Genomic DNA, 11,247 nt, shown 5'->3' on the forward strand with positions numbered 1-11,247 from the left:
CAATAGAGTTATTTCTATTTTTTTAAGATTTTATAATATTTTGATGATGTTTAATAGAATCTAAAACACATGTAACTTGTATGATACAATGAAGTATAAAAACGGTGAATAAACTATTATTTTATTTTAAAATATAATTAAAAAGTATAAAAGTATAAACAAGATATTTTTTATAAATTAATATTTATAAGTTAATAAAATATTAAAGTCACAATAATATTAATCTATAGAGTTTTTGCTGTAAAATATTTTGTAAAACAGTGGAAAATTATTGAACCTATGGATTTGGCCCAAACAGATAACCAAAATTGTCATGCGAATAAGGACTCAAATACTCTGTCCTGTAATGTAAGTCGAGAGTTCTGGTCCAATTTACCATTATCATTGGTAGGAAAGTTAAGTTAGTTGCTTTGTTTTAGGCTTGCACTACAGACTATTTTCTTTCTTACATAATTTCAAAATTCAAACTTATTGATACTAGTTTCTGTCTTTAACAGAAAAGCAACCACGAGGTGTGCTAAGTTTTTCAAAGCTCACAAAGTTTATTTTTAACAAGTATTAAAAGTATCGGTAGATCTAGTTTAATGTAGGTTTTACGTTTGGTTTGCTCTTCGCTCTTATCGAATAGCAATAGTTTGCTCTTCGCTCTTATCGAATAGCAACAGTGCAACACTATGTTCTTATTTCTCGCATCAACTTTCTTTCTACAGCTTTCGGCATTTGTAGGAAAAGGCTGTCAAATTATTGGAAGGATATGTGTAAATTTTCCTGTGGAAGAAAAAGTCAAAGCATTTTTTACTTTATAATGGGTAAGACTAGGAGTTCGTTCAGCTTTTGTGTGATACGACTCTAAAGTCAAGTCTATGTCCATAATAGACATCTGAAGCCACTCATTCTATAATCCAAAACTTGTATTTATTTTCTGCGAAACGAAACACCACAAGTGTGTGGGATGTTTAACGTGCTTATTATGCAAAGAAAGATTCATACTACAAGTTTATAAAGAGTTTACTACTTTGCGTTTTAACCAAACTGTGTACCACCATTTTATGATTAAGCAATGGTAGTGAGAACTTCGGTCACAGCTCGGTGCTGCTTTCAATACGTCTTGAGAACAACCTGTCCTTACTACTGTCCTTAATAAAACTTGCTGCATTTCATTATTATTCGTTTGTCAAATCTCAGCTTTCAGAGTAACAGAACTCAAAACAAGTTTTTGACACGTCTACTGTTTAGATTTTGGTCCAGACAAAAAAACAAGGAACAAAACCATAGATTTTGGTCTAAAACTAAAGACGCATATTACATAAAAGTGAGAATGCTCTTCTCCAGAATCCAGCAACGCCTGCAAAGAAGAGAAAGCATGTCTCATTTTCTGACTCTCAAATTACCAAAATCCAAGTTTTATCTGACAAATGCGCACTAAAAACACTAACCTGAAACAGATGATCATTCTTCCATGTGGTTTTCGGCGCCAGATTCCTTGACATCAACAGAGAAAGCGTACTCTTGGTCACAACCCAAGTAAGAGTCGCACATGAAGTAGAGTGTGTACGACTTCTCTCCTGCTTCACTCGGTACTTGGAAATCCAGCTTCACCTTCGCTTTCTTCTGCAAGGATACACGCTTGATGGCCACCAACTGGTTCGTCTTGGTGTCCCCCACAACCAGCCACCACCCTTCTTCTTTGGTCTTGGGATACCTGGGTGCATCCACAGCTCCCACTTCTGTCCTCCCCTCCATGTCTCTCTCAAGCATCACCTGCAACGTCACCTCTTTCCCTGCGGTCACATCTTCACTGCCCACAACCTCGTAAGTCAGGTCAATGTTTGGGAAGCGGTTGCAGAATCTGGCAATGTCTAAAAGCTCAGTGTCCTTCATCTTGAGAAGCTCTTGGCGTTCTTCATCCTCCATCTCCACAAGATCAAATACGGTTTCAATGTTATTCTCCTGGCATCTTTTTGCCAAGTCCTTTGTGAAGTGGGGGAGCTGCAAAAGCATCGAGTCACGCTCCCACATGCCTTGAGTCACCATCTGGCTTGCTTCCATTGCTAACAGAGCAAGATTCAGCCAGCCATTGCTTGATATCACATCCACCATCGCCTGTAGAAGTCTGGTTGCTGATAGAAGGACCTCACGCTGATCCATTTCCAAGTTAGTGGTAATGCTTTGCCTCGAGAAATGAGCCTGAAGAAGAGCGTTTGCTTTCACATGAGGATCTGTGCACTTTGGGTTTTCAAACGAGAACCTCTGGTGATTGATGAGCCTCCTAACTCTGTCCTCTTCGCCAGGCCTTATTGGGATCATGTCATACTCTGAAGCCGATGTTAAGATCTCAAGAAGTCCCTTCATCTTGGTTTTAGAAGACAGAAGAGAACTGAAGCGCTCGATGGTGGTGTAACTGATGTAATAGTAGGATGAAATCATACCAAGGTTGAGAGCAGAGAGGTCCATCTCATCCTCTATTTCAATGCACTTACTGGCTTCAAGATCAGACAAGGTGTTCTCAACCAGCTCTGATAGGTGATCAGACAAATGTCTGTGGCTCACTCCTTGAAGATTGTAGTAGTTAGGATTCTGGGGAAGCCTCCTGTACATCAAAGTCCATGTAAGATAATCCACTGCATCTTGCTTGTTCTCTATAACCCCAGCAACCACTTCTGCGTTGAAATTATTATGCAAAAAATGCTGGAGATGACTTTCCACAGGGAAGGCTTCATAAAGAAACTTCTTGTAATACTCTTTACGAGGAGAATGACAGAATATCACACACTTCCCAGCATTGTCAAGTAGAGGTCGGCTAGCACGCCCCATCATCTGAAGCAAATCAGAGACTGCATAATCTGAGTGTGAATTCTCCCTTCCATCGTAGTACTGCGTCCCCATCACCACCACCAGATGTGCAGTTAATGGAGTGCCCCAACACAATGAACTGCTCATCACACAAACCTGAATCCGTCCAGCTTCAAAGAGCTGTGTCACAATCTCCTGATCCTGACTGCATAAACCCTCGTGCAAGTAGCCAATACCATGGCGCAGTGTCTCCTTCAAAGTTTCCTCGCGGAGTTTGTCAACAAAATCCTCAAGTTCTTCTAGTTTCCCTAACAGGAAATCAGGGCTCTGTGGGTTGTCAATGTGAGAGTAAGCCATCAGATCCACAGCAGTCAAGCGGACATGTGTACGGGTTGGGACAAAAACTATAGCCGGCTTCTTGTTCTTGGCATGCTGGACTATGGCGGTGTAGGTTGGCTTGGTCATTGCCTGCATCCTGGCTTCAAAACTGGATATATCCACTCCTTGAATGTGGATCTCCAGTGGAACAGGACGGACTCCAGGAGGGAAATTGAATAGGCCGTGAGAACTGGCCCCAATCCATTCGCCAAGATCTTTCGCATTTGCAAGGGAAGTGGAAAGCGCAACAATCCTGATTTTATTCTCACCCTGGCTAGAAATATATCTCATTCTAGAGACTATCACCTCCAGCACTGTACCGCCTTGACCTTCACCAATTAGATGAAGCTCGTCCACAATGAAAAGACTAACCTGTTGTACGTATTTTCTCTGTTTCCACCTGCGAGAAAGAGCATCCCATTTCTCAGGAGTACTTATGACTATCTGACTCTTCTCCAGTAGCTTAAGATCCAACGCTGTCTCCCCGGTCAGCTCAACAACCCGTAAACCAAGATCCTTCCCAAACTTCCTCTCCCAGATGCGAAACTGCTCCTTAGCAATAGCCTCTAACGGTGCAATATAGACAACACGCATCGTCGTAGTATCAGGTCCGCTTTGTCTTTTAGTATCATCTTGCTGCCTTAGGAGTACTTCTTGATGATTCTTCAATATAGCAAACTCAGCACATATAGTCTTCCCACTTCCAGTTGGAGCAGCAACCAACACATTATCATTAGTGTTATACAAAACATTAAAGACCTGAGTCTGCACCGGATTGAAATGCTTGAAATCCTGATAGAGTCTCACATAACTCGGATTCCTAAGCGCTGTGACAGGGAGGGGCTGCAAGTCCAGTAGCTCTGTAGGTGGTGGGTACTTTTCTGGAAGTATAAGGTGTCTAAAGGATACAGGCAACACAGTCTGCGAGCCAAGCCACTTGTCTGAAACCACTCGGACAAAATACTGAGGTGGCAGCGGTTCAAAGATTGGGACAGTGAAGTTTAAAGTGTGATCCTCACTGATATACTGCTTCTTCAATAGAAAATACTCATGATGAAGGATCTTCTCACAATCACTGTCTTCCACAATGATCCAAAACGGCTCCACATATTTATGAATTTTTTCGTCCCACTGGAAGTCGGGTGTAATCGTGAGCTCCACCCGCAGAACAGTTCGAGTAATTGGCTGAACTTGTGCTGCAAGAACCAATTTAGGGAACTGGTGGATGAACTTGTGAAGCGGTCTGCCCATCTTAGGACTACGAATAAGCTCTCCTAGCTCTTGTGACGACAGGTCATAGTACCTCTCCCACACCAAATCCTTCTTCTCCAACTTCATCAAAATCTCATTTGGAATTCCATGAAACTGACGAAGAGGTGTCTGGACACTCCACATCCTCTTCCCAACCATTTTAGACAAGTTCAGAGCTTTCTCAGCCAGTTGAGCCCATCCGCGCTTCAATACAATTTCATAGAGAGCTCGTACAAGACGTCCAGCGCTCTGAAAATGATTAAAAAAAATGAGTCATAAGCACCAGAGAACAGATACAGGAGAGAGAACAAGGAACAAACCAGAGAATACAGCAATTTAATAATGTAACTAGGAGAGATGAGAGACCAAAGCAGAGAGAACAAGAAACAAACCAGAGAACACAGGAATTTAACAATGTAACTAGGAGAGATGAGAGAAGAAAGCACAGAGAACAAGGAACACACCAGAGACGAGATACAGCAATATAATAATGTAACTAGGAGAGATGAAAGCAGAGAGAACAAGGAACAAACCATAGAGCAGATTCAATAATTTGAATAAGTAACTAAGAGATGAGAAACGAAAGCAGAGAGAACAGATACTGCATTTTAATAACGTAACTAGGAGAGATGAGATAAGAAAGCAGAGAGAACAAGGAACAGACCAGAGAACAGATACATCAGTTTAGTAAGGTAACTAGGATAGATGAGAGACGAAAGCAGAGAGAACACGAAACAAACCAGAGAACAGACACAGCAATTTAATAATGTAGAGACGAGAGAAGAAAGCAGAGAGAACAAGGAACAAACCTGAGTTATATAAACCATGTCTGATGTCAAAGAAAGACCCTCAAGCTTTAGCTGTGAAATGTATGCCTGTAGCAAAACATTAATCTTTGCACTGGGCTCTTCCAGAGTTTCCTTGATCGGAATTGGGACACGATCCAGAAGTTTGGCCAGTTCCATCTTCTCATCTTGCCGAACAGTAACATACTTGAACTCCTCACTCAGTGAGAACAGACGATAAAGATCTATATCACCCATCGTTGGCTTCAAATGCTCATTGTACGTAGCTATGGTCCCATGACTTATATAGTAGTAGCTAGCAATCCTTCCCAAATCAGTAACTTGGAAATATCCACTCTTCCTGTCATACTTGACCAAGTTGTTTTTGTCCAAGATAGTAGCAGCTGAGTGTATCTGCAAAGAACAATGATTCAAGTAAACGTTAGACACAGATGGCCATAAATGATATTTTTTTGAATTAAACTTTGGAGCAATAACATATTAAATCTGTGATCAACTTTAAAGAAACAAGGCATCCAACAGTTCATGGAGTGCTTGTAACATACAAAGAGAAAGCTACTGATACCAGGAACAACATTTACGGGAAAAGATAGTTAACAAATGGCAACGTCATTATATCATCAGATACACTTCCCATTCAAAATTCTCACAGAGACTCACAGATAAATCTACAATACCAATTTCACAATCAATATGATAAGCACAAGATATCCAAACAGTTCCTCAAGGGCATATAGTGGACAGAGGCAAAGCTACCCATGTTAGGCTCAAGAGTTCATCAAGAATATTAAACATATGAAAAGCAAATTCAGGGAAATGACACAAATCATCAGATGCAAACTTCTTAGTCAAACTCTCAGAGAATATGAAATGAATACTAAATTTGTAATCAACTTGAAGGATAAAAAGCAAGCAAAGTTGATAGCAACAGCTCATCATGGAGGGCACATATTAGACAGTGGGAAAGCTTAAGTTAAAGCATTACGATAGCAATAATTTTTGAACAGTGGGAAAGCTTAAATTAAGGCATTACGATAGCAAGTAAACTATTAACAGTAGATAACAACAGGTTAAAGCAGATGAAAGTACGTACCAGGTCAGCTCTCCTTTCCTCCAAGACTACGTCTTTTACAAGGGCATCAGGCGCTAAACCATACAGCGTCGGATTACGAACCATACGGATATAGAGATACGTATACCCAAGCCAGTGGCAAGCCTCTTTAGCATTCTGAACAGTTCCAAGAACAATTTCGGCATTAAGCTGATCAGCAAGTTTGGAAATGAACTGGCTTTCAATAGGTAGTTGCTCATTCATCAAAGACAGGTAATACTGCAGCTCGCTGTAGCCAGTGATAATTATACCCTCCCCATATTCATCATACTGAGGTCTTCCAGCACGACCAAGCATCTGCATAACATCCAGGGGACTGAGTTCCATCCACGCCCCTTTCTCAGGATTATAGACCTGTGTTCCTTTGATTATGACAGTATGAGCAGGGAGATTCACACCCCATGCAAGAGTTGCTGTGGAAACCAAGACTTGCACATGCCCTTCACCAAAAAGAGCCTCAACTATCTCACGATCACCCCTTGTTAGCCCAGCATGATGAATAGCAAAACCGTAAGGCAGAAGATTTTTCAGATCAACATTCTTTATAAGATCAATCTGACTCTGAAGAACTTCACGACTTGCACTGTCTTCTTTCAAGAATCTGCTGAGTGTATCGTTCGCCATTGCGGTGTCCTTTATTGCATTTGCAGTTTTTGCTGTTTCCTTCCTCGAGTGAACAAAAATAAGAACCTGTTGCTTTCCAGCACCAGCCAATACTTTCTCATAACAAAGATCATTCATCAGCTGGAACCTCTGCAATGGTTTTCTCACACTGATTCCAATATACTGCTGACCAAGAGGCACCGGTCTGTAGCTGCGGTCGAATTTAAACAACCCTTTCTTAAGATCAACCCGCAAAAATAAGGCCACATCTTCGTAATTTGGCAGTGTAGCTGACAACCCCACCAAGCGAATATTCTCCTTCGTGGTTTCAATCTGCCTCAGAGTCCTAGCGACAATGCTTTCAAGCACAGGCCCTCGATTATCATGAAGAAGATGAATCTCATCGATTATAAGAAGTCTCACAAGCTGGGTGTAAGTGCGATCACCAGACTTCCTTGTGATGATATCCCACTTCTCTGGTGTGGTGACAATGATCTGGGTCTCTTCAATTTCCTTCCCACTGAGGGACTGATCCCCACTGAGTTCCCTCACAGTGACTCCATAATCCTTCAGACGATTAGACAGGTTACTTACAACCTCAGCAACAAGGGCTTTCATGGGTGCAACATACACAATTTTGTACTTTCCATGGTTGAGTGTTCCATCTTCGTTCCTACTCGACTCAATTTGCTGCAGTATGGTGAGCATGGCAACATTGGTTTTCCCAGCACCAGTAGGAGCACAAAGAAGTATGTTATCTGCTTTAAATAGCGCTGTATCATACACTTTGCTCTGAACCCTGTTCAGCTGTTGCATTCCCTTAAAAGCCGGCTGAGCCCAATCTGGCATCTCGGTGATCTTCACAAGCTTCTCACTGATATCCACCTTTTTAGAAACCCATGGCACATGAACTTCTTCATATCCCTTTCCATGTGTTCTGTAGGAGCCAGCTGGAAGGTCACACTTCTTATTCGCCATCAGGAGACCACCTTGGTCAAAAGCCAAGCTCTCCAAGTCCAGCATCTGACGCTGACCCTTCAACCAACCACTCTCTGAATCTCTATCAGTAACATCTCTCCTGCCTCGACCTCCATCTCCAACAGTTTCTTCCTTCATACGTCGGGCCTCTTCATTAATACTTTTCTGCACGTTCTCCTCCCTCTCTTTCGCTGTTGCTCTTGTTGAATGCAACTGATCCACAATTGCTGCCAGTTCCAGACCCAACCCTCTCATCTCCTCTTCAATTCTATTCCTCTCTTCCTGGTCCTCTGCCCTACCCAAACGCGTACACCAGACAATTTTAAAACGGTTCCGCAGCAGAAACTTAACGAGGCTGAACTTTTCAAACTGAAGATGCATAAGCAGCTTGGTCTCAACATCTCTATCATCCCCTTCAGCGAGTATCTTAAGCAGCTCTTCAGCTAGTACTTGGCACTGTTGCGGATCAATCTGCTGTTCATAAGCCTGAGATATCTTTCTCTGGAGCCAGTAAGCATCAATATCCAGAACGTTCAGACTGGTGCCCTCATTCGCATCTCCTGCATCCTCCTCATTTATCCCTGCATCCACTTGCATCCCTCCCGTTTTCTGAGGTTCATCATCCTCTTCATCGTCTTCCTCCTGTACCATATCAGGATCACTCTCCTCGCCATCTTCTTCATTGTCCTCAAACTCAACAGCCACGCCAACATCATCATCATCAAGCCCCTCATCTACATTGGCTTTACCACCACCAGAATCACCACCTTCTTGAAAGTCGGTGATCAACTTCCCAATGGAAACAAGCTGATCAAAAACCTGATGAATCTGATCAGGTGCAGGGTTCAGCAGCTTCTGAATCTCCGCCTTCTTGTCAGAGTTCTTCACAGCGTCATTCTTGAGAACAGCCAAGATCTCATCCGCAGCACCACTAACAACGTTCAAAGGCAAACCACCGAGCTGCTGCTGAATCAGACTAAGCATAGCCTCATAAGCAGCCCTCGTCTCCTTAGTCTTGGGCTGATAAACAACATCGTCAGTATCCGTGAGCACACTCTCTTCCCTGAGCCGACGCCTCTTGCTCTGGCGAGCAGAAACAGTATCATCCGCAACAGCATCACGCTCCTTCTTCTTCGACTTCTTAAGCTTATCATCCAGCTCCTGAGGTCTTCCCTTAGCAACTCTATCTCCAAACGACTTGGGATCAATCTTCCCCCACAGAGTCTCAGGCTCTCCGGTAGGCTCGTGCGTATCGCGAGGACGATTCTCGCTGGTTAGCACCAAGCTAGAGTTGGCTCTGTACTCGTACTGCTTGAATCTAGCATGAGCTTCCGCACCGCCTCCCAAGTTCGCCATCACTGGAACCCTAGATTCCAAAATCAAACAATGTTAAAAACCACGAATCGAATATTAAACCCTAATAACCGCCAGAGAGAGAAGGAAACTTACGGTGAAGAGCTATGTAATCTCTTCTACAGCTCGAATCTTATCTGCAGATAGTGAATCTTGTAGAAGAAGGCTTCGTGTAGATTAGGGGTTTTCTTCTTCGTTCTCGCGTCGTCCTCTAACTCCGACGGACTCGAAGAATCACTGGCTGCGAATCCTTAACTATTGGCGTAATAACCGACCCGAAACCCGAACCCGGCCCAAGTATTCAGGTCGGTTCGGTTTAGGTTTGCCTATCTGAACAGATTTTAACTTGTTTACAAAATTGGATTTCTGAACCAAATCAGATCGGTTATTATCCATCCGAACCAAACCGGTTATTATCCAATATCCGAAATTAAAACAAGGATTATCAAATTTCTCATGCATGCTTACTTCTCATTTCTCAATTAATCAAACCTTACAAAGGGTATCCTTCGAATATAAACTCAATTGTCTATATCATCAGTTTGAATATGAATATGAACATGTACATGGTGAGATACGTCCAACTATTTTTTAGTAAGTAAATGTATATCCATAGATATGTACGTAATCACATGCTGCAACTTATGTTATCATGGTTTCTCTGACCAGCAAATTACATTTCTACAGTCGACAAGTTTCCAAGATCTTAAATAATGATAGATTGAGACCAGTTTGTAGTTGTCTTTTTAGTTTTACAAACGGTATCTTTTGTATTTTGTGGGATGTACCGTGTCTGTAGCTGGTAACTTTTAATTTTTTTTGTTATGTTTACTACAATAGCGAAAGAGAATAATTTGGCAGACAAATACTCATACACAAATTATAATATTTAAAAATCAACCTACAGGTAAACTGTAATTGAAACTATTATGTATATATCATCTACTTCTGTCAGTTCCGTATGATATTATCTTACCAATATTTTGTAACATTTTATAGTTGTAGCTATGTATTGATATCATTTAGCAAATTAAGTTAAAGATTCATAAAGAAAGAATTGAATTAATCCATGCATCATTACTGACACTTCGCCCCCCTCTATTAGTAATAGAATTGAATTACCAGAATAATTATGTATATGCAAAAGTAAAGATGAAGACACAACTGTGACTAGTGATGTTTGAGAAAAGCTTGTCCAAGGTTGGATTTTGATGGATTTTAAAGAGTAAAAACTTCTAAATAGAATCAAATCCAAGCAATTGTCGGCAGAATCCATTTTTACTTTTGACCTTTAGACTAGTACATATACAATTTATCAACTAAAAGCTTCTTCTCTTAGGGCGCCAAACATGTCGGCTTAACCATCTTCAAGCGTTTTAGTAATTTAGTTTGGTCTGATTTGATATTTTTATTCTAATGAAAAAATAAATAAACACATGAATCAAAATAAATATATTAAATTGGCACAAACGCATGAATCAAAATAATCACTCTTTTTATCTACAATTTTTTGATGATAAATAAATCAAAACAATCATATTTACCTATTTTGTATGGTATATAGTTAAATTTAAATGATATTAAAATACATATATATATTATAATTTTTAATATGGTTATCTATTTAATAAGGTTTCATATTCATATGATTTTATGATAATTTCTATTTTTTATAACAAAAAATCTAAACTACTGAAAACAAATATTAAATAATTTATAAAAATATATTTAAAATTTAATGCAAATTGAAAAGTTAAAATATTAAGTTCTCAATGCAAATTTAAGAATTAAAATATTTTTATATGGTATATAATTTAATTTAAACAGTATTAAAATATATATATATATATATATATATATATATATATATATATTTTAATATGAATATCTATTCAATGAGAATATCTATTCATATAGTTTTATGGTCATTTGTATTTTGTGATAACAAAAACTTAAACCATTGACTAAAAATTT

The 11,247-nt window shown here is 40.1% G+C and overlaps 1 protein-coding gene across 2 annotated transcripts; it reads right to left on the reverse strand.

The window, feature by feature from the left end:
* Positions 1-1,137: 1,137 nt before the first annotated feature.
* LOC106408584 (DExH-box ATP-dependent RNA helicase DExH12-like) lies at positions 1,138-9,536 on the reverse strand. 2 transcript variants are annotated; one of them, XM_048751570.1, is made up of 5 exons: positions 9,382-9,536; positions 6,322-9,289; positions 5,232-5,621; positions 1,437-4,671; positions 1,138-1,345 (listed from the first exon to the last, which is right to left on the reverse strand). In XM_048751570.1, exons 2-4 carry the CDS (start codon positions 9,274-9,276, stop codon positions 1,450-1,452), a joined length of 6,567 nt encoding a protein of 2,188 aa, XP_048607527.1. In that variant the 5' UTR covers positions 9,277-9,289; positions 9,382-9,536; the 3' UTR covers positions 1,138-1,345; positions 1,437-1,449. The 2 variants fall into 2 exon arrangements, with proteins under 2 accessions (XP_048607527.1, XP_048607533.1); XM_048751576.1 differs by having other exon boundaries at positions 6,322-9,286; positions 9,370-9,517.
* Positions 9,537-11,247: the final 1,711 nt, after the last annotated feature.

The sequence above is a fragment of the Brassica napus genome, chromosome A2, assembly GCF_020379485.1.
Source record: "Brassica napus cultivar Da-Ae chromosome A2, Da-Ae, whole genome shotgun sequence".
In the NCBI taxonomy this organism is placed as follows: Eukaryota; Viridiplantae; Streptophyta; class Magnoliopsida; order Brassicales; family Brassicaceae; genus Brassica; species Brassica napus.